Source organism: Phyllostomus hastatus, unplaced genomic scaffold (genome assembly GCF_019186645.2).
Source record: "Phyllostomus hastatus isolate PE091 unplaced genomic scaffold, TTU_PhHast_1.1 phas_contig_113, whole genome shotgun sequence".
NCBI lineage: Eukaryota > Metazoa > Chordata > Mammalia > Chiroptera > Phyllostomidae > Phyllostomus > Phyllostomus hastatus.
The window spans coordinates 1466105-1490985 of record NW_025333530.1 but is presented as its reverse complement, the minus strand read 5'-3'; the positions used below and the strand labels follow the sequence as shown (position 1 = coordinate 1490985).

General features: G+C 35.8%; 1 protein-coding gene across 9 annotated transcripts in view; it reads right to left on the bottom strand.

The window, feature by feature from the left end:
* GRIA4 (glutamate ionotropic receptor AMPA type subunit 4) overlaps nucleotides 1-24881 on the bottom strand; it is a 384719-nt gene that overhangs the window by 224120 nt on the left and 135718 nt on the right. For all 9 annotated transcript variants that reach the window (XM_045838595.1, XM_045838603.1, XM_045838639.1 and 6 more), the window contains one exon: nucleotides 22733-22972. In XM_045838595.1, coding sequence (XP_045694551.1) covers nucleotides 22733-22972 — 240 coding nt within the window. The remainder of the gene's footprint in view (nucleotides 1-22732; nucleotides 22973-24881) is intronic.

Genomic DNA, 24881 nt, shown 5'->3' with positions numbered 1-24881 from the left:
GGTAGTCCTAGAGTTTCTGTTGCAACTACTCAACTCTGCCACTGTATTCTGCAAGTAGCCACAGATGATATATAAACAAGTGAGTACAGCTGTATTCCCTTAAAACTTTATTTGCAAAAACAAATTTTTTTTGGAAAGGTTTGGTTCATCAGCTGTAATCTGCTAACTTCTGATCTAGAGGCTAGGAATGGAAAGCTTAAATTTATGAGAATTTGTGGTAACTGGTCAATTCTAGTTATTATGAGTGCTCACTGGCACAATTCTCAGATGTGGTCCTGCCTATGTTCTTCAGAATCATTGTTCCACCTTTATTTCTACTAAGTAGTTCATTTTCTCATCAATGATTTCTTTAGCAAAGTGCTGTCTCCAGCGCTTCTCCACCCACATTCTGATTTGTCTAATATACATGAATTATCAATACCTTACTCCTACTATGGTGGTTGAAGCAAGTCTTTTTTTTTTTTTTGGTAACAAAATGTAGCTCTTTTTTTAATTTTTAAATTTTAGTTGACAAACAATATATTAGTTTCAGGTACATAATACATGTTTAGACATTTACAGAGTTTACAAAGTGAACACCCCCCAAAATTTAGTATCTACCAGAAACCATAGTTATTACAATATTATTTACCATATTCCCTATGCTGTACTTTATACCTCCACAACTATTCTGTAGCTACCAATTTGTATTTCTACATCCTTTTGCCGTTTACAGTAATCCACCAAGTCCCCCTCCCATTTCGCAACCATCAAAATATTCTCATTATCTATGAGTCTCTTTGTGTTCTGCTTATTTATTTATTTTGTTTTCTAGATTCCATATATAAGTGAAATCATCTGTCATTTGCCTTTCTCTGTTTTATTTATTTTTCTTAGCATAATACCCAGTGGGTCCATCCATATTGTTGCAGATGGCAAGATTGCATTCTTTTTATGGCTCATATTCCATTATATATATGCACCACTTCTTGATCCATTCATCTATAGATGGACACTTAGGCTGCTTTCTTATCATTGCTTGAAAAGAATGCTGCAAAAAACATATGAATGTATATGTCTTTTCAATTTGGTGCTTTGGGCTTATTCAGACAAATATCCAGTAGAGGAATTGCTGGGTACTTATTATCTCTTATTAGAGAGTTTGTTTTAGTCTATTTTGTCTAAGTATTGCTTTCTCAGAATTTTTTTTACTTTCCATTTCATCTTTTCGTAATACTTTTAATCTTTATTGTTTTTTCTATTACCATTTAGTCCCCTTATACCCTTCTCCCTCTTACAATCACCACACTGTTGTCTCTGTCTATGAGTCCTTTTGCCTTTTTACTCAATCCCTTCACTCCCTTAATTCCCCCTTAACAAGCTGTCATCCTGCTCTCTATCTATGAGTCCCTCAATTTTCCTTGTTAGTTCTGTTTGTTCATTAGATTCCACATATGAATGAAATCATACATTATTTGTCTTTCTCTCACTGGCTTATTTCACTTAGTATAATGTTCTTTGGGTCCATCCATACTCCTGCAAAGAGTAAATTTTTCTTCTTTTTTGTAGGTGAGTAGTATTCCATTGTGTAGATGTCCCATAGTTGCTTTATCCACTCATCTATTGGTAGACACTAGGGCTGTTTCCATATCTTGGTGGTTGTAAATAACGCTGTAATGAACATAAAAGTGCTTACATTCTTTCAAGTTAGGGTTTTGCGTTCCTTCAGATACATGATCAGAAGTGGGATCACTGGGTCAAAAGAGAGATCCATTATTAATTTTTCAGGTATTGCCATACTGCTTTCCACAGTGGCTGTACGAATCTACATTCCCACAAATGGTGCAAAAAGGTTCCCCTTTCTCCACATCCTCACCAGCACTTGATGTTTGTTGATTTACTGAGGATAGCCATTCTGACAGGTGTGAGATACCATCTATCAGAATGGTTATCATTTGATTTGCATTTCTCTGTAGATTAGTAGCATTGAGCATCTTCTCATATGTCTATTGGCCATCAGTATGTCCTCCTTGGAGAAGGAGGTCCTTTGCCTATTTTTAAATTGAAATATTTGTTTTTAGTGTTGAGTTTGTAAGTAATTTATAAATTTTTGATATTAACCCTTTATCAGATGTATCAGTGAATGTGTTCTCTCATTCTGTGTGTTTTTTTTAATTTTGCTGATGATTTCTTTTGCTGTGCAAAAACTTTTTAGTTTGATGTAGTTCCATTTGTTTATTTTTTCTTTTGTTTCCCTTGCCTAGGGAGATAGATTTCATAAAATATCACTGTAAACATTGTCCTAGATTTTGCTGCTTATGTTTTTTCTAGGATTTTTATGGTTTCAGGCCTAACATTTAAGTCTTTGATCCATTATGAATTTATTCTTGTGTGTGGTATGAGAAGGTGGTCTAGTTTCATTTTTCTGCACATATCTGTCCAATTTTCCCAACATCATTTATTGAACAAACTATCTTTAGCCCATTGCATGAGCTTGCTTCATCTGTTGAACATTAAATAACAACAAAGTTGTGGATTTATTTCCGGACTCTCTATTTGGTTCCACTGATCTGTGTGTCTGTTTTTATGCCAGAAACAGGCTGCTTTGATTACGATGGCCTTATTGTATAGTTTGATATTATATAGCATGATTCCTCCAACTTTGTTCTTCTTTCTTAGCATCACTGTTGCTATGTGGGGCTTATTGTGGTTCCATATAATTTTTTGAACTATTTGTTCTAGTTCTGTGAAATACGTCATTGGAATCTTGATAGGAATTATGGTGAATCTACAGATTACTCTGGGTAGTATGGACATTTTAATGATGTTATTTCTTCCTATCCATGAACACAGTATGTACTTCCACTAATTTGTGTCTTCTTCAGTTTCTTTCTTCAGTGTGTTATAATTTTCTGAGTACAGCTTTTTACATCCTTGGTTAGGTTTATTCCTAGGTATTTTGCTCTTTCTGAAACAGTTGTGGATGGAATTGGTTTCTTAATTTTCCTTTCTGTTAGTTCATTGTCGGTATATAAAAATGAAACTATTTCTGGATATTAATTATTTTATCCTGTTACTTTGCTGACTTCATTTATCAGTTCTAGTAGTTTCTTGGTGGAATGTTTTGGATTCCCCACATACAGTATCATGTCATCTGCAAATAAAAACAGTTTTACTGGTACATTTCCAATTTGGATGACTTCCATTTCTTCTTCTTATCTGATTGCTGTAGCCTTGACTTCCAGTTTTATGTTAAATAAGAGAGGTGAAAGCAGACATCCCTGTCTTGTTCTCAATCTTAAGGGAATGCTTGTAGTTTTTGTCCATTGAGTATGAGGCTGGTAATGGGTTTGTCATATATAGCCTTTATTATGTTTAGGTATGTTTCCTCTATTTTCACTTTGCTGAGATTTTTTTTATCATAAATGGGTGCTGGATTTATCAAACCCATTTTCTTCATCTATTGATATTATCATGTAGTTTTTATCCTTCATTTTGTTTATGTGTGAATCACACTTATTGATCTGTGAATGCTGTACCAACATTTCATTCCCAGAGCAAATCCCACTTGATCATGTGTATGATCTTTTTTATGCATTACTGTGTTTACTTTGCTAATATTTTGTTGAAGATTTTAGAATCTATGCTCATCAATGATATTGACCTATAATTTTCTTTCTTTGTAGTGTCATTATCTGGTTTTGGAACTAAGATAATGCTGAGCTCATAAAATGAGTTTGGGAGCTTTATCTCCTTTTGAATTTTATAAAATAATTTGAGAAGGAGATGTGCTTAGTTCTTCTCGGAATGTTTGGTAAAATTCACCTGAAAAGCCATCTGGTCCAGGCTTTTGTTTGTTGGGAGTTTTTTTTATTACTGTTTAAAATTCACCAGGTATAATCTGTCTGCCTATTCAGATTCTCTGATTCTTCCTGATTTTGTTTTGGAAAATTGCACGTTTTTAGGAATTTATCCATTTCATCCAGGTTGTCCATTTTATTGGCATATAGTTGTTCATAATATTTTAATACAATCCTTTGTATTTCTTTGGTGTCGGTTATTATTTTTCATCCTTCATTTCTGAAATTATTTATTTGAGTCCTCTATTTTTCTTGATGAGTCTAATTAAAGGTTTGTCAATCTTGTTTATCTTTTCCAAGAACCAGCTCTTGGATTCACTGATGTTTTTTATCACCTTCTTAGACTCAATTTTACTTATTTCTGCTCTGATCTTTACTATTGCCTTCCTTCTATTCACTTTGGGCTTTGTTGGTTGTTCTTTTTCTAGTTTCTTTAAGTTTGAAGTTATATTGTTTATTTGAGGGTTTTATTTATTTATTTATTTATTTATTTATTTATTTATTTATTTATTTATTTATTTTAGGTAGGCCTGTAATGCTGTGAATTACAAGCCTAGGATTGCTTTCTTGGTGTCTCACAGACTTTGGATTGTTGTGTTTTCATTTTCATTTGTTTCAAGGTATCTTTTGACTTCTTCCTTGATCTTGTTGTTGACTCATTCATTGTTTAATAACATGCTATTTAGCCTCCATGTTGTTGTGTGTTTTTCAGTGTTCTGGTGATTGATTTTTAGTTTCATAACATTGTGGTCAGAAAAGATGCTTGTTATGATTGTAATCTTCTTAAGTATATTTAATTATTTAAATATATTTAATTGATTATGCTATTATAGTTTTCCCAACTTTTTCCCCTTTGTCCCCCCTCTGCCCTGCACCCCTCAACCTTCTAGCTTCCTCCGCCCCTTTGATCATGTCCATGGGTTGTACATACAAGTTCTTTGACTTATCTGTTTCCTATACCTTTCTTAACCTCTCCTCATTATTTTATGCCTACCAATTATGCTTCTTATTCCCTATACCTTTTGGCCTCCATTCTTCCCCTTCCTCTCCCCACTAAAAATCCTCCATGGAATGTCCATTTATCTGATTCTGATCCTGTTCTAGTTGTTTGCTTAGTTTTTGTTTTCATGTTTTATTTTTTTTAGGTTCAGTTGTTAATAGTTGTGAATTTGTTGTCATTTTACTGTCCATAGTTTTTGATCTTCTATGTTTTAGACAAGTTCCTTTAACATTTCATATACCAGGGGCTTGGTGATGATGAACTTCTTTAACTTGACCTTATCTGGGAAGCACTTCATCTGCCCATCCATTATAAATCATAGCTTTGCTGGATAGAGGAATCTTGGATTTAGGTACTTGGCTTAATATAACTTCGAATACTTCCTTCCAGTCCCTTCTTGCCTGTAATATTTCTTTTGAGAAATCAGCTGATAGCCTTATGGGCACTCCTTTGTAGGTAACTCTCTTCTTTTCTCTTGCTGCTTTTAAGATTCTCTCTTTATCTTTAATCTTGGGTAGCCTCATGATGATGTGCTTTGGTGTGTTCCTCTTTGGGTCCAATTTCTTTAGGACTTTCTGTGCTTTTCAGACTTCCTGGAAGTCTATTTTCTTCACCAGATATGTGAAGTTTTCCTTCATTATTTGCTCAAATAAATTTTCCACTTTTTTGCTCTTGTTCTTCTCTTTCTGGCACCCTTATGGTTCAGATGTTGTAATGTTTATAGTTGTCCAGAGTTTCCTAAGCTTCTCCTCATTTTTTTGAATTCTTGTTTCTTCATTCTGTTCCAGTTGGATGTGTATTTCTTCCTTTTGCTCCAGATCATTGATTTGAGTCCCAGTTTCTTTCCCTTTACTGTTGGTTCCCTGTATATTTTGCTTAATTTCATTTTGGGTAACTTTCATTTATTCCTTCATTTTGTGACCAAGCTCAATCAGTTCTGTGAGCATCTTGATTACCAGTGTTTCAAACTTTGCATCAGATAGGTTGGCTATATCCTCTTTGCTTAGCATCTTTTCTGGAGTTTTGATCTGTTGTTTCATTTGGGCCACATTTCTTTGTCTCAGTGCACCTGTTATGTTGTAGGGAGTGGGTCTTAGGTATTCACCAGTGCAGGGCAACTGTCTTTGATGCATGGTGGTGCTGTCTGTGGGGGAGGGGTCAGAGAGGGAACAACACGGCTCAATTGCTTCACTCTGGCCCCATTTTTCCGTTGAACTCTGTCATGTAAGACTGGAAGTTTCTCTTGCTGTAGAAACCCTTGCATTAATTTACAGCTAGTTTGAGTCTTTAGTTTCCTATTCAGCCAGAGCTGCCTCACTGATGAGGTCTAGCATGGTGCTGCAGGTCCCCTAAGCCAGCCATGCCTTGCTCACATGGTCTGCCACTTTGCCCCCTAGGGTCTCTGTCTTGCTGCAGAGTCCTCTCCGCTCACCCAGTTGCCCATCTCCATCTCTCCTACTGGTCTGGTGAATGTTTCTTTAACTCCTAGTTTGTTGGAGTTCCATGAAGTATGATTTTCTGGCACTTCTGATTGTTTATTGCTTTTAGACTGGTTGTTATCTTCCTCTTGGTTGTGCAAGGAAGTGAAAGGTTCCCACCTACACCTACAGCTTGGTGGAAACTCCAATCTTCTTAAATTTATTGAGGCTTGTTTTGTAGTGATGTAATATGTGATCTATCTTAGAAAACATTCCATGTGCACATGAAAAGTATGTGTATTCTGCTGCTTTGGGGTGAAATGCTCTGAAGATATCATTTAAATCCATTTAACCTAGTGTGTTGTTTAAGGCTGCTATCTCCTTGCTGTTTTCTGCCTGGAAGATCTATTCATTGAAGTCAATGGGGTGTTAAAATCCCTGATTATGACTGATTTTGATCTCTCCTTCTATGCCCATCAGGATTTTCTTGACATGTTTAGGTACTCCTATGTTGGGTGCATAAATGTTTACTAACATTAGATCTACTTGTTGGATTGTTCCCTTTAGCATTACATAGTGTCTTCACATTTTGGCTGCTTCTTTGTTTTTTTTCCACCTTAGTCTGTTAAATCAATCAGCTGTTAAACTGATCAAGCTGTAATCAACATCCCAGATTAAGTTCCACAGCATGGAGTAGAGTAATTTCTTTGGGTGGGACTATTGCTTTCTCTCAGGCTGATGTCACTTTGAGAGAAGTGCTCAGACAGAAAGAGATGGATTCTGCTGTATGATTTAGCAACAGGGAACCTGCGGGCTATTTGTTCAGTTCTCTTCCCAGAGCCACCAACCCCAGACTCTCCTCAACAGTCTCTTCTACTCTGCCTTTCCTCAGCTGGAACCCAGGGTAAGTGACTGCAATAGAAATTTTGTGTGTTGTCCCTTTAAGCGGCTCTTTGCATCTCCAGATGTCTCTCCCTGGCAGACAGAAACTCAGTTGTTTTTCTCAGCTGGATGTTATCTGGGTTCCTTCCTGGCTTTGGTACTGTAGGCTGGAGACCCCAGCTTGGGGTTTCTCAAGGGAAAGCCCTGGATGTTAAAATATCCATCTGGAACTTCAGCTACCAACCGTGGGAGCCCAGCCAGCCCTCTCATGCCTCCTCTGCACTCCCTACCATTCTGGTTGTGGTGAGTGTTTGCTTCTGTCTGTCCTTGGATATAGCTTCTCTTCAGCTAGAGTTCAGTTAGTTATTTAGGATGATTTCTCTACAATTTAGTTGTAATTCCAGATTGGTCCTGGGAGATTAGTGTGGCTTCAACTTAGTCCTCAGCCATCTTGGATCTTTGTCTTTGTTAGTAGGAGTTTCTTGCTTCTTCCCCTTTCTTGCTGGTGCTTAGCAGCTGGAAGGGTAATCACAGAAGGGCTGGAAAGGCAGCAGCAGGGACAAGGGCAGTAGCTGCTACAGCCACCTCTGGCCAAGAAGCAGTTTCATTTTCATGAAATACCTTTTTCAATCCCTTTACATTCAGTGTGTATTTATGTCTTTCTATTTAAATTGGGTACCTTGTAGAGAGTGTGTGTAAGGGTCCTGTGTTATTACTATTCAGCCTCCATATGTCTTTTGATTGGAGCATTCAACTCACTTGTGTTTAAACTAAGTGATATGTGTTTATGGCCATTTCATATTTCATATTTTTTATTTTTTCATTTTCTTCTTAAAGACTTTTAACATTTCTTATAATAGTGGTTTGGTGGTGACAAAATCCTTTATTTTTTGCTTACCTGGGAAGCTCTTTATCTGTTCTTTGATTCTAAATGATAGCTGTGCTGGGTAGATTAATCTTGGTTGTATAGGTCCTTGCTTTTCATCACTTCTGGCCTGCAAAGTTTCTGTTCGGAAATCAACTGACAATCTTAGGAGAGCTTCCTTATAGTTAACTAACTTTTTCTACTCTTGTTGCTTTTAAGATTGTTTTTTTGTCTTTAAGCTTGGCATTTTAATTATGATGTGTCTTGGTGTGGGCCTCTTTGGGTTCATCTTATTTGGGACTCTGTGCTCTCCAGATGTGTCTGTCTTTTCTTTCATCATATTAGGCAAGTTTTCTGTCATTATTTTTTAAAAATAGGTTATCAATTTCTTGCTTTCTTTCTTCTCTTCCTGGCACCCCCATGTTATGAATGTTGGTACACTTGAAGTTGTCCCAGAGGCTCCTTACACTGTCTTCTTTTTTTTTATTCTTGTTTTTCCTGGTTTGATTAGGTTGTTTCTTCTTCATCTTCCAAATGGCTGATTTGATCCTTTGCTTCATCTACTCTTCTGCGGATTCCCTATAATATAGTCTTCATTTCAGTTGGTTGTTTTCATGTCCTTTTTTTATGTTGTTGAAATTCTTGCTAAGTTCCTTGAGCATCCTTATAACCATTGTTTTGAACTCTACCTGGGAGTTTGCTTGTGTTCATTTTATTTAATTCTTTTTTTTTCTAGTAATTTCTCCTGCTTTTTCATCTGGGAAATGCTTTTTTTTTTTTTGTCCTGTTATTTTGGCAGCCTCCTTGCATTTGTTTCTTCATATAAGATAGAACTGTGATGTCTCCTGGTGTTGACAGAGTAACTTTTTGTAGTAGATATCTTGTAGGGACAGTGACACAGCCTCCCCAGTTATCTGAGCTGGGCTTCCCCTACGCATTCCCTCTCTGGTCGGCTGTGTGAAAACTCCAGTTGTAGTTGAGCCTTGATTGCCTTTGGCAGATTGCTGGGAAAGACTGATCTCCAGGCCTATCACCTGTGAGAACCAGCTGCAACTGCATTGGAGGAGCTTCTGTTCAAAGGCTGTCTCTACAGAGCAGGAATGGCTTCAGTGGGGCAAAGGGTGAACCAAGTTCACCCTTGGAACATATTGCTCATGGAGAGGGTTGAGATGTAATCTGGCATTGTCTGAAGCTGTCTACTGGTTTCACTCACTCTAGGGTCTCCCAGGAGGTGCAGGCTAAGGTCTTCCACTGTCTGTGCCCTTCCCCTGGGCCACCTGGCATGAGCTACAAAGGATTCTTCAAATGGCTGCTACTTTTGCTGGGCTTGGAGGTGTCTGGGAGAGGCCAAGGTCCAAACTGAGGTTGGTTGCAACTATTGACAGACCTGAGCCACTTAGCAAGAGGTATGAGATACCATGATACTAGATGCTGCTTGTATGAGTTTTAGGGAAGTCTGCAGCATGGGTCAAGTGACGCACTTTATATGGGAAAGCTACCAAAAAAGGGCTTGGGTGGGCCTGCAAGTTGGATGGGACAGGATCTCAGGGAATCACCAAGATGGGGCAAATTGTATTAGTCAGGTTGATGGAGGCTGAGATATTGTGTCCATCTGTATATTTGTGTTGGTGGAGGGTTTACCAAAGGAATAATGGCTTCTGCTAGCACTTTTGTATGTGAGAAAACTGTTTGGACAATTAAATTCTTCCCTTTATGTCCCTGGTCCCTTTTGACCTGCTGTCCCAGTGCTAGAGTGTTCTTGTGCAATGGCCTTTTAAGAGGAATGCCTGAGACTTCAGAGGCCATTGTCTTAGTCAGCCACAATCCCTGCTGGGTTTTATAGCCAGAAGTTATGGAGAATTCTCTTCCTAGCACTGGAACCTTGGGATAGGGGTTCTCGTGTGGTACTGGGACCCCTTGCTCCTTGGGAGGGACCTCTACAGTGTAGACTTCCCTCCCAATTTTAATTTGCCACATGGGTATGGGGCCAGCCTGTCTCAGCCCTTCTTATCAGTCTTGATGTGACTTCTTCTTTATATTCTTAGCTGTAGACATCCTTTCAGCTAGATTTCATCTGGTTCTGAATGATGATTGTTCTGTAATTTAGTTCTAATTTTGGTGTGGTTGGGAAAAGATTCAAATATTGCATTTATCTATGCTTCCATCTTGACTGGAAACTCATTAAAATTCTATCATTGTTTTTTTTTTTTTTAAAATATGACTCTATGTCTTTTTAATTTAAACATCTGAGTACAAAATTACATTGCTGAATACAAGTATTTCTCTATGTTTGACCAGAAAAATCTTGACTATTCCATAACCTGTTCCACTTTGCACCCCATGTTAATCTGTACTGAGTTTAGCTGCATAATATTCTTTGCTAACAAAGGATGTTCTTTGAATCCACTTTTCAAGGTTGTACTTCTTTCATGGTCTTCTCCTTCACAGGGAATATTTTAGATTCTTTTTTTTAAAGATTTTATTTATTTATTTTTAGAGAGGGAAGGGAGGGAGAAAGAGAGAGAGAGAAACATCAATGTGTGGTTGCTGGGAGTCATGGTCTGCAACCCAGGCATATACCCTGACTGGGAATCGAACCTGCGACACTTTGGTTCACAGCCCACACTCAATCCACTGAGCTACACCAGCCAGGGCCCTAGATTCTTTATAGTCATAGAAGGCACCACTGGTTACATACTGCGTGGAGCTGAACTCTGGACTTAGTAACATCTGGCCCATTGGGTAAAACTGCTTGTCTGTAACAGGTCTCTTGGATCTAGTAAATATAAACCAATTTTGCTCCATGTTTTTAAACAAGAAACCATGATTTCCATTCCAGATGCTACAAAGAAGACTGTTTTAATAAAGTAAAAATTCCTTTCTTTAAGTCTTCTTCTTTAAGTTTTCTCTTTAAAAACAACCTGCATTTCCCTGACTACAATAATATGAAGGCAACATATACTTCATATGGAAGAACACAACTTACTCTCAAACTTGTCATTTTAGCTAAATAGTTATTTTGGCCATTTAAAATCTGCTTACTCCTTGATACACTATTTATAGTTCCTATGTACACCAGTTTTTTTGTGGGGGAAAAACTCTTTCTTATACAAATCTACTTTAGAAGGGTATTTTTAGACTTAGCAGGAATATGGAGGCTATGATTCTATATACTATTTATTTTTTAAATACTTGAGTAAAAACTTAGATAATGTACTATAGATAATATAAAATTCATAAACTAAAGTAACCAAAATACTTCAAATAATATACATTCAGGTAAAATGCACGTAAGAATTAACATATGTCATTAAGTTTAATATGAAAAGACAGAAAAAATAATGCCTTCAGGATTTGTCAGTGACAAAATGTTAAGTTTTAATTTTATACTCTATTTATTGTCTATTTCTGAATTGACCTTTTAAGATTGTGTTCAGGGGTATTTTAAGATTCTTACAAATGGAAGAACTTTTTAAGTGAGTCATAGTTCAAACATTCCCTAAGTTAGAATTGATAGAAATATACCTCTTAAATATCCTTTTCTAAAATTCACATTGAAAAAGCTAAGCTATTCCTAATAAAGGGTGGGGGGACAGAAAGTGAATGAGAGAGTGAGAGAGAGAGAGAGAGAGAGAGAGAGAGAGAGAGAGAGAGAGAGAGAAATGTGCACTCATGTAAATTACTCTATGACACAGAATTCTTTTTGGCAGTGTATAGGTTGGCAAAAATGCAAAAGGCCCAGAAAGCAATAAGCCTTACAAAATTATTTTCTCTACTTTTCAATTTAAAGTGACAGACTGCTATAAAGATGGGTACTTATGTAGTTTTTCTCCTGCAGGGGAAGAATGCTTACTTGTTATGATCTTAATCTGGCATCTATCAAAACAAGATAAAACCATTAAAATAAAGTTTGGGAAATAGAATGTAATCTTTTATATGGTAGCAAGTACTGTGTTTAGCAATAGTATCAACATTCAGTTATCATCATAGTGACACATAATTTTAAGCAATAGTCCCTGTTATTGTAGAACTAAAGGAGTCTGATGACAGAATCATAGAATGAAACAAATGGAATACTGTGTTTGATAGAGAAAGTACAGACTGTTATGGGAACACACAGGAGGGGGTTTAACTCACTGGAGTGTAACTGTGTAGAAAAAGACTTCTTGAAGGAAAATTTGCTCAGAAGGATGAATATAGGTTACTCCAGGTAAAAGAGATGTGCACTAAATGTTTGATATTGAGAGAAAGGCATTTGCAGAGCTATCTTGGCAAGTGAGAGAATCTAGTGTGCTCAAACTCTTTAGAAAGGTCATTTTTCCCTGGGGCTTGATGTTTCAGAGGAAGTGGGCTATATAATGAGATGGGAGAAGCAATCAAGAGATGAAACCTGTGCCCCCAAAAATACAACAAAAAAGAGATGAATTGTGGAGCATCATATAAGAATAGATTTTATATGAAAAGTAATAAAAAGCCATGAAATCAATCTAATCAGGAATAGGATGTAGACAGGTTTGCATTTAAGAAATTTACAGAGACAAAGTGGCTGAGGATAGAGCCCAAGCGGAATGCCAGTATTTTAAGAGATGTCAGAGGAAGAATGGTCTATGAAGGAAAGTAAGAATAAAAAAGATCAAATTTAAGTTTGTTTCTTCATCAACTTAGCATTTATACCTAGAAGTGTCTGTGTGTCATGAAAGGTTGTTTCTCATTATATAAAAATTAACCAAACTTTTGATTCATGATTAATAATTTTAAAATAATAAATATTGTTTTGGAGTTTAAACATAGGATGATGATAATTATAGTGATAATAACAATAACACATATAGGATAATGACTATAACATATAGTTTACTGTATACCAAGAACTTTGTAAGCACTTGACATTTAAACCATAATGACCTGGTAGATTTGACTATTAACATTATTTTTTTAGATTAGACAACTGAGATCTAGCAATGATCAGGAACTTACTCAAAGTCAAACATGTAATAAGTGGTACAGCTGGAATTTGCATCCCATCACTTATAGCTAACTGTTCAACAGTATAGTTGACTTCCACTGATAACATCTGAGCTACAGAGCTGAAAATATGTGGGAATTTCATATTTCTATTTGGGCGATCAAAAGAATGGCAGGGCTGCCATAGCTACAACTCTAAGGAATTTATATTTAAGAACTCCTTTACTTTGAATCAAGTAATAAGTAAATGCTTTTCTTTCCATAGCCCTCATGTCACATATGATATAGAGAATAAACTATAAAACATATCAGTTGAGTAAAATTTACCTTTGACATAAGTTTTTCATTGTAACAGTTTTAACCTTTTTCAAAGTATATTTTATTGACTAGGCTATTACAGTTGTCCCATTTTTCCCCTCATCTTTATTTCCCTCTACCCTGCACCTTCCTTCCCACCAGCATTCCACTAACTTAGTTCATGTCCATGGGTCATACATATAAGTTCTAAGGTTCTCCATTTCCTATACTATCCTTAATTTCTCCCTGGCTATTTGGTACCTACCATTTATGCTCCTTATTCCCTGTACCTTTCCCCCATTCTCTCCCCACCTCCCCACTGATAACTCTACATGCAATCCCCATTTCTGTGATTCTGTTCCTATTCTAGTTGCTTGATTAGTTTGTTTTGTTTTTGTTTTAGGCTCAGTTGTTGATAATTGTGAATTTGTTGTCATTTACTTTTCATAATTTTGATCTTCTTTTTATTAGATAAATCCCCTTAACATTTCATATAATAAAAGCTTGGTGATGATGAACTCCTTTAACTTAACCGTATTTGGGAAACACTGTATCTGCACTTCCATTCTAAATGATAGCTTTCCTGGAGAGAATAATCTTGAATGTAGGTACTTGCCTTTCATGACTTTGAATACTTCTCTCCAGCCCCTTCTTGCCTGTAAGATTTCTTTTGAGACATCAGCTGACAGTCTTATGGAAACTCCTTTGTAGGTAACTGTCTCCTTTTCTCTTGCTGCTTTTAAGATTCTCCCCTTATCCTTAATTTAGGGGGATGTAATTATGAAGCTCCTTAGTATGTGCTTCCTTGGGGCTAACTTCTTTGGGACTCTCTGAGCTTCCTGGACTTCTTGAGAAGTCTACTTCTTTTGCCAGATTGGGGAAGTTCCCCTTCATTATTTTTTCAAATAACTTTTCCATTTCTTGCTCTTCCTCTTCTCCTTCTGGCACCCCTATGGTTTGGATGTTGGAATGTTTAAAGTTGTCCCAGAGGTTCCTAAGCTTCTCTTCTAATTTTTTTCAGTTCTTGTTTCTTCATTCTGTCCTGGTTGAATGTTTATTTCTTCCTTTTGTTCCAAATCATTGATTTGAGTCCTGGTTTCCTTCCCTTTACTGTTAGTTCCTTGTATATTTTTCTTTATTTAACTTTGCATAGCCTTCACTTTTTCCTCTATTTTGCAACCATACTCAGCCATTTCTGTGAGCATCCTGATTACCAGTGTTTTGAATTTTGCATCTGATAAGTTGGCTATTTCTTCATGGCTTAGTTCTATTTTTGGAGTTTTGATCTGTTTTTTCATCTGGGTCATATTTCTTTGTTTTGGTATACCTGTTATATTGTAAGGGGTGGAGCCTTAGGTATTTGCCAAGGCAGGGCAACCCACGTAGCTGCACTGTGACACTGTCTGTGGCAGAGGGGTCAGAGAGGGAACAATGCTGCTTGCTGGGCTCTCAGCTGCCTTTTAGTCACTTCCCCCACTACTCACAATCAAATTGGGCCCTTCTGGTGCTGATTCCCAGGTGAGTGGGTTTGTGTATGTTCTAGGACCATGTAGGTGTCTGCAATGAACTCTCCTGTGAGGTGGGGAATTTCTCCTGTCACAACCCAGGACTTCAACCTTAATTGTGTGTTGCCATTACATACTCATTTGTTCCATTTTTATAGTAGTAGGGAAATTCATTGAGACAATATAAGTTATCTTTAGGCAATATGTTCATCAGAGCTCTAAAAAGAGATTCTCCCCCAGATCTTCAGATAAGCAACACTTTTTTATTTTTTAATGAAGAAGTTGTCAGGAAATTGTAAGTCATTTGAAAGCTCATTACTTTAAAAAAATTCTGGGTCACTGAAAAATGAAACCAGTGAGAACCTTTCCATTTGTCTGTTCTGGATAAAAAAAAATCACTAAACATTATACCCACATTCTATCCATGTAATGATTCTCAAGAAACATGCTCCCCCTCTGCCTCTTGGTCCTTAAGCATGGCAGAATAATTCCATTGATAGTGTCAGCACATGACCTAGACTCTATCATAGCAAATATTTTTTATACAAATTTAGTATTTTCAAATCAAGGACTGAAATGATCACCATGGGGGAAATCAGAAATCTGCTGGACTCCCATACACTTATTTTATAATTTGTTTGTTTGAATTTCCATAGGGCAGGGTATGATCACACGATCACCTTTCCAGTGGATAGGGCCTCCATAGGTCTTACTCAGATCTGCCCTTATTGTTTGTTCAGAGACCAAACACTGACAGTGAGAAAGAAATGGGGAGGGAAGAGCATCCAGACAGTCGGTCAGTAAACAATGTGTGTCTAGTGCCTACTAAATGACAAGTAAAGTAACCCTGCACAAGTACTCATGGAGAATTGCATAGTGTGTTTCCTTGCCATCACACTCTGGCCTCTTCCAGCTTTCATATGAAAATCTGGAAAGCTGCTGGCACCACCAAAGCAACTGCAGGCTTCTCTACTTATCTCCAGTTCACTCTGGCAGCCCAGTGTTCCTTGTTCTGGTATATTCTTTGACTACCCTTGTTCTAGCTTCACATCATCGTTTTTTATTAATCTCCTCAATTGGCAGTCCTGTTCTGATTCACTCTCCTTCCTCAATTTCAGCACTCCTTTGGAATATGACTATGGCTTCCAGCATTGACCTCATATCCTTCATTCTGTAATGAGGGAATGTGGGAAGTAGCAGACATGAACTTCCCTTTGCTTCCTCTCACCATACTTAAAGGGATCCAACATATAAGCCTCTTCATAAACACACCCACTGGTGCTCCTTTGTCCTATCCAATCACCCCTTAGCTCTCACACACAGTGGGAAGAGCCTGTGGCAGAGAGTAAGCATTGCACTGATATCAAAGAGAGGCTGTGAAGGGAGTGGGAGCTGTCTTGCCTGTAGCTGATTACTACGACTCCCTCAATTACAAGTAAGAATCTCCATAGAAAGATCTGTTGTTGTTTTTATACCTGTATTTTTCTTTGCTCTTCTATAGTTTTAGTTCCAGCAAGAAGGCAGTGATACATGCTTGAGAGATCTAGTTAAGTGAGGTTGTCCTTCCAGTGGACTGGATTATGCTCACACTGGGCAACTGACAATAAGTAAATATTTGGCCTTGTCAGCTTGACCATAAGTGTAATAAAAGTCAGTAAGCAAATATATTTGAATGAACTATAAAATAGTCTAAGTCTTAATAGGTTCACTATAAACACTGATAATGCCTCAGGGTCATTATGGGAGGTTTACAAAAAGGGGACTCCTGTTCATTCTGGTGAGGGGTCTTAGACTTAACATTTTTTCTTTCAGGGGTAAGAAATAAGTTGAAAATAAGGGCTTAATACTATCTGGAATGAAAGAAAAATTATTCATCCCCTCTTGGATAATACAGGTTAAAATGTGAGACTCTTACCTCTGAAGAATTTGTATGTCAATTAACTCTGTTTTGCTCTTGCCATCTAATTTTGTTTTTAATAAAAAAATCATTCAGAAGCATTGTAGTGGCACAGTCAATAGTAGATATGTGTTGGCAGAGTTAGGAACTGGAGGTGGGGAGAGCAAGGAAATAAAAAAAAATGCTTATAGTCAGCCCTCTAGACACTGAGTGCTCCTCTCTAAGGCGCTCCAAGTCCAGTTGACAGGTGTACCCCTGATCCTCCTTATACCACTCCTATCTGAAAGTGATTTCAAAGAAGAGGCAGATATATCAGTAATTTTACTTCGGTAGGAATTGAATTCATCATGTTGTATTTTCCTTAGAGTTATCTGCTCTCTCATCCACCTATGTTATTCATGGATGTGAACTTAAGAAACTCTTAGGAGTCCATAAGTGGTAATGAACAAGAGAAGATTAAGATTCCCAGTGCACCTGAGACCCACTCTAGGTTTTGAGGGAAGGAAGAGAAAGTGGGAAAGAGCAATGGAATGGCACAATATAAAAAGAAAAGGAAGATAGAATTCTCTGGAGTGATTAATACAAGTTTATTTATTGGGAGAAAAGGAGATGTCATTTAAAGGTGTTTCACCCTTTTCTCAATCATTTGTTCCTTTTTGTCTGTTATTTAAATCTCAAGTCTTTTTTGCAAAAGATTTAAGACAGTTTAAAAATAAAAGGCACATATGCAGTAAGGCTCAGTAAGTAGGAATAAAATAGCAAGATCCCTCCCTCTCACCCCCAATGCACTCCTCCTTCCATCCCTTTATCACTTCTCCCACTGACTTCGGCATGGAGTAGGAGAATATACATATTATGCTTTCTGCAACATCGTTTCCTAGGTTTCTCAAAATATGTTATGAGATATGTACAATATTTTTGTTAACAAAAAATGCTAAATAGAAAAAAAATAGATCAAAGGAAACAAGCCAAAATACGCCACATTTTTTTCTCTATGCTTTGCCAAATATATCTTTCCTAAGAACAATTAGTATCATATTATACTTATTAAGATATTGGTTATAAGGTATTTAGCAACCCATGAAATAACAGTATAATCCTGGAAAGCACTAATCTGAGTAAAATAGTGAGCATTAAACATTAAAAGGAAGCAAGATGAAATAAAACAAGGTCCGTAGCTTATTCTAGACATGAGATCAAAATTTCTGGCCATGTTAACAGTTTTGAAAAAAATGACAGTGATCATTAGAAGTCTAAAAATGTTAGGTTGTTATCTTCTCATCTGTTCCTGGATCGTAAACTCACCTTGTTACCTGTGGTGTTAGGTACAGCCATAAACATATGAGTATTCAAAATTCTGGGCAACAGACACAGGTAAAAATATTTTTCTTTAAAAATACCTATTCCAAATGAATTATATGATTGTTTACTAGAGAACTAAAATTGATACCTATGGTCAAGAACTTCACTTGATTAATTCATCAGTTCATTCCATATTTATATAATATGCCTGTCAGGGGTCACTATGCTAGACACAAAAGGTATAAATGTGAGAAGATACAATAATTACTGAAGAACTTGTTTCTGGGGGAAGAAAAGATATGTCAATGTATACAAATGCAATGTGAAAATGACTATAAAAAGATTATGCACAGGGTGTTCTCTAATTTATTTTCTTACTTATTAGTAAATATGAGTTAAGATGAGATTTGGAAAGTTCATGAAAAGTGAAATATATTATTTCATATAAGTTCAGTGGTTAGATATGCTGTGTTGTCCAAATACAGTGGCCATTGGGCAAATGTGGCTACTTAAATTAATCAAGTAAAATGAAACATAGTTTAAAATTTAATTCCTCAGGTGTATGAACCACATTTCACACATTCAGTACTTCATATTTATCAACTCAAAAATTTTATTATTTGTATTTAAATGATCTATTTCCACAGAGACATTGATCTACTTGGAAAACAGTTGTGTTTCAAATTAAAATTGTAAAAACATTAAGCTATGTATCAAAGGCAACTTTCTGGTTGTCAAGTAGAGTGTTGTGTACTATTTCCTAATAAAGTCATACCAAATGAGTACATTTATGCTCAGTAGTGATTTGTCCATCATTGTACTCATAATACTTATCAAAGTGCCTGATACAAAGTGAACTGTAAATTTTTTATTGAATGCTAAATAAATAAATTGAATTAAATAAATGAAATTGTTTTTTTCTTCTTTGAAAGCAGTCAAATGAACAGAAGCGGGAGTCACCTAATGATAAAGGTATCACTTATGCCACTTGCTATCTTTCCGTCCAACATTTCCAGGGAAGGAATAGAATATTTGGAATATAAAATTTAAAAAAACCCATAAAGATTGAATGGGTCTTAAAGACAGTGAAGTTCAACTTTCTCCCTCCCTCCCATCTCCCTTTCCTTCCTTTCTTCCTCTCTGTTTCCCTCCCTCCCTCCCTTCCTTCTTTCCTTTCTTCCTTCCTTCCTGGTGGACAAAAATATAGGCAGATTCACACAGCTCTTTATAGCAGACCAGGACTAGAACACAGGTCTTATGTGAGAAGAAATAAAGTGTCATTCCTTTTATTGACAGTAATTCAACATAAAAACACTATTTTAAGTTATGACAATAAAGCTCTTGTATCTTAAGAGTTCATTATATTACTACAGGGATTAAGATTTAAGAAATAATTGAGTGGATGAATGAAATAACTTATTCCACTAAATTTTGTGGAGAAATTCAGGGTCATAATTATGGCAGCTACTTGTAATAAGAAAAATGTGTTGATAAGCAGTTTATGGTAACAGTAAAAGATTAAAGTATCAAAATATTTTATATTATTTTATTTCATTACACTTGGGTTTGTACATTAAAAATATTCTGACTTTTAATGTTGTGTATTCTTTTTTCTTCATGACATGAAAATATGGATTACTCTTAGCCAATTGTGTTTATGATGGAAGTTAATCCTATGTTCATAATTGAGGTTATACATCAGTTAATGATAATGGTATATAATTCAGCATAGTATCTAAGAGGGAATAAATTGAACCTGTTATTCTAAACTTGTAAAATGAACACAACAATTTTAAAAAGAGAAAAATTATTTTTATCTTTTATAAGTATCTCATTAAACCCCAGAATATTAGAAAGCATGGTGGTTTGATGGCCGGGTGAACCATCTGAGCATCAAGAAATGGCCATTTTCCTAACATGTTATTTTTCATTCATGCAATTACCCCTAGAAATAAAAGTGTTTATTTTAAGGTTGGATTGGGTTAGTGTAACAGAAGGCAATACAAAGGACTTGTTAGTCATCCTGAAGCAATTATTGGAGAAACCAAAGAAATTCTAGATTGACTTACATTAGTCAGTTAGAAGCAAAACAGTTACATTCTAGGGTGATAACAAGGAAAAAATATGCTTTGTGTAGCAAGTCAGTAAGTGATTGAAGTTTACAAGATGTCGTATTAGAAGAAATAGTGCTTGTACCATGATGGGCTTAAAACTTTAAAGGTGGGAATTTAACCAAAAGAAAGAGTCTTTAAATACTATGTGCAGTATGTCTGTTTATACTAGAGAGAAGCCAGGGTGAGAGGTAATGGGAAGTGGCTCAGGGTTTAAGTGTCTCACTTGCTATGCAGGAGTGAGGACCCTAAAAGTATAAACCGGCACAAAAGCAACACATCACGTTTAATCCCCATTTAGTGAGGAGTCTGATGCGCAGATGCCTGCACTCTCTCCTTGATAGAGATTGGTTTACACAAGAGCAGAGGAAAAGAGGGAGATGGCAGTCCCACTAGTATTTCTATGAAACCTAAGAGGCAGATGTTACAAAATAAGGATCTTCTACCTAAAGTGGCAAACTGAACTATATTGTAATGAACCACAGGAATAAACATTTCATCTACATCCCAGTGCATAATTCTTGACATCATGATTTAATTCTTAAAATCATTTTAAGTTAATTTACTGAAGTGTAATTGTTTTGCATTTGATACTCATATTTTACAATTGATGAACCTACACTGACACATCATAGTCACACAAAATCCCTAGGTTACATTAGGATTTCCTCATGGTGTTGTACATTCTGTGGTTTTGGACAAATGTATAATAAGGACTTTTAATCATAATTATAGTATTATGCAGAGCAGTTTCACTGCCCTAAAAATCCTTTATTCTCCACCTATTCACCCCCCCCCTTCCTCTTTACCCCTGAAAGTCACTGATTCTTCCACTATCTTCATAGTTTTGCTTTTTCAAGAATGTCATGTAGTTGGAATCACATAGTATGAAGCATTTTAAAACATGCTTCTTTCACTTAATAATTTGTGTTTAAGGTTCCTTTATATCTTTTCATGGCTTGATAGTCCTTATTATTTAGCTTTGAATAGTAATCCACTGTCTGAATATACCACAGTTTAATTATCCATTCACCTATTGAAAAGCATCTTGGTTGTTTCCAAGGTTTGGGAATTATGAATAAAGCTGCGTCATAGTGTTCAAACACTTTGTGTGCAGGTTTTTGTGTTGATATACGTTTTCAGCTTCTTTGGGTAAATGCCAAGGAGAGTGATTGCTGGATCATATGCTAGTCATATATTCAGTTTTATAAGAACATGTAAAGTTGGCTGTACCTCTTTGCATTCCCACCAACAATAAATGAGAGTTCCTGTTACTCCACATCCTTACCATCATTTGGTGTTGTCAACAATCTGATCTATGGCCATTCTAATAAACATCTGGTCGTATCTCACTGTTTTAATTTGTGTTTTCAAATTTTAGTGTCTTCTTCTTAAGGATTTTTCCAAAAGTTAGAAATAAACAGAGTAATGTATCTGTAAACTGTAAAACATTCTCTACTATGCTTTGGATTGTTAGTTATTGGAAAGTAATGTTGTAAAATGTAAGCAGGTTCCTATACTTCCAAGTGTGAATTAGAGTATGCTCTGCTCACATATAAAATATATTCATAATATAAATTTTCTGAGCTTGTCTCTGAAAATCAAATTTACCATGTATCCAATATGAGTAATGTGCTAAGAGCACAGTTGATGAGACATCTTATATGACATACTGTTCCCACCTGATTAAAATGTGAATTTTAATTAGGTAAATTCCTTTAATGAATTTTCATATCTGAGTATAGAAAATTATGCTTTGGACTTTTGAAGGTAATTATATCTTCAAAAGATTTGTCTTGCTTGTTTATTGTTTTACTCATTTCAAAGACAGAATTTTATTCAAGGATGTTCTTAAAATGTTGCCTGTTCCAATTTTTATTCTAGCTTCCTGTCTTCTCATACATCTTACACTTTAAGGAAAAAGGACCACAGACAAAACTGCACAGGTGATTCCCTGATGTTTATTTTGAAATATAACATGTTGTCATTATTCTAGTCACTAAAAAAAACAGAATTGAAAAAAGTAGGAACTCCTTAAGTTATGTCTCCAACTTAAAAATCAAAGTACTTTGTAGAAAAATATATGAATTGTCAATAATTTAATGTTAGTTATCAACCTTGTTTCTCCAACACATGGGTCTTATAATATCATTTATTAACTGTTAGAGCCTATAGCTAAAGACAAAGTGAAAGGTTGCCATCAAACAGAAGCTTATTAGCAAATTCATTGTCATTGTTAGTATCCTTCAATTACTCATTTAAAGTCTTATGTTTCAAACTCAAAGCCATGGCTCGATATAATTTATTTTTAGATGTTCCAAAACATTAAATCATTTGCATTTGAAGTAAAAGACTTATTTATTTTATGGTACCTGAAATATCATTACAGAATTTTCTAAAGAATTATTTCTCTTAATTTCAACTATGTAACCAAACATAGTTTGTTTACAAGTAACCTTATGAATTTAAAGCTTATTTAATAGAAAATTTCTCCCAGAGTCAAAATAAAAAAGTATTGACAGTACACACTGACTATTTTCTGTTTTTTAGTCATGTTAAGAATTAAAATATTTTGCTAAATCACAAGTATACAAGGCCATTTCAGGTTGAAATTAGAGTTTTACTTATGTAGAGGTGGAATTGCGACTTACCCCTGTCTGTGTCATACAGGAAGACAAAACAGTTCCATTCATAGTGATCCAGCAGACTCAAGAGCGCTCCTCTCAAGGAGGGCCTTAGCTGCAACACGAACTGGCTCTCCCCCTCCGTAGGGAAACTTGGAGTGATGAGGGAGATGTGTAAGGCGCTGCAGAATGAGGTCAAGGTATGTACTGACCTCTTATCATAGAGTCCAAAAATGGCAAATACTCCTCTAGAGTACTGGGAACAGACTGAAATGAAAGAAAGAAAAAAACATTAACACACTAAAAAATTGTTAACTGCCACACCTACAGCCTGTGAAATAAAAAGGTATCTCTGAATAATGGTATGTCAAGAATATAAGAAAAGAGTAAAAGTCAAGTGTACAATTAATTGGGGTAACTTGAGGCCAAATGCTTCCTTTCTCAAGAAGCCAATTTAAATTAAAGTGAAATAAGTAATATATGGTGTTCTGTGGTAATGTGGCAAATTTTATGTGAGAGACCTTTTAAGTGTGACAAGTTCAATTTTTTCTCTGTATCTTTTTCTTACATGTAAAAATGTAGTATTTTACTTTGAAAAAATTTAAGTATATTTAGAAGAACATTTAAATTACCAACATGCCATTTTTTGGAAGCTATAAATTTATCTTCTCTGGTTTGAAATGGACCGCATTTGCTTGCTACTCAGCATAAATTATTTTTTCCCAGTTGCAGTTTTTTTTTTCACATTTTTAAATTGTTGTTCAAGTACAGTTGCCTCTACTTTCCCCCCACCGTGCACCCCCACCCCAGCCACCCCCACTTCCCATCCTTGATCCTACCCGGCTTTGGTTTTGTCCATGTGTCCTTTATACGTGTTCCTGAAAACCCTTTAGTTTCTTTTTTTATCACAACCTTAGAGTTCTCTTGAATCATTTTTGAAAATAAAAATTATGCTGTCCAGAAAATCTTTATTGGAATATCCTAGATGCTTAATGAAATTGCGGCCAACTTGTACAGCCTCTAGGTAGGCCATAAAGTGAAACTTTCAAACCCCATTGAACCAAGTTCTCCTGAAGTAAGAGAACCCAAGGTAAACAGGTGACCAGTTTCATCTTGCCTTTCTTTTCCACCCTCCAATTTGTTGTTGCAAGGACAACAGGCAAATTCATAGGGAAAAAGTGCTTGTCAACATTCTTGCCCAGTCATATTTTGATCACTCTTTTGATATGACTGATTTCTAGTTCAAATTTGGGTGACTTTTTCTAGTTTACATTTTAAAGGATACAAACCTGAATTAGGGGATACTCTTTTACTGTTTACACATAAATTAAGACTCTTTGTATTCCAAATTCTTGTAGTTTATCACTTGGCTAAAGGTCTTATTTCTCCTTGGCCTCTATAGCTAGTTTAAGAAGTTGTTAGTTTTATAAAATGTTTATGTTTTCTGATTTTGGTTATTGATTGTAATTGCTAAATTCATGAAGAAGCCTAGAATATTGGATAAACTACAGGTATATATTTTAAGAGTAATTTATAGTGATACAAAGAAATTAGATTTTCCTTTGTTACAGTAATAAGAGGTTTTAGGAAAATATGAAGCATAATTAAATAAGAAATTAATAAAACCTGGAGGTGTTTCTTTTGTTCTTATTTATTGTGTCTCTTGAAATTGGGGATAGAGTCTAAGCAATGTAATTAGAACATTAGAGGTTAACAAAGAACAGAAAACAAGTGTATTATTGTTGGTCTTCATTAGACGATGTGCTCGAAGAGATATTGTATATGTTCTATGCTCACCCAGGAACTAGGATTTGATCACCTGAGTGTATTGACCAACCTGGGAAATTTAATCAGGCAGTATGAGTGGCTATAATTTCCTTGCAAGATATAAGAGATATTATAGTGTAACATTTGGGAATCTTAGGTTTCAAGTGACTTTAGTTTTGTACCTTAAATAACCTGATAAATCAAGCTGCTGGATGGGACCTTACCCTTGTGAGTGTTTTATCAAGAATTTGGATGCATTTCTGTAAGTGCCACACATTTATCAAAATTAAAGGTGCCCCTCTTTGTTGTCATATTTCTTGTTCTTTTGATTTTCATGCAAATTGAGGGGCCACTTTCAACCTTTACATTGTAAATAATCTTTACAATGTTTCACTGTAAATGTTTCAAT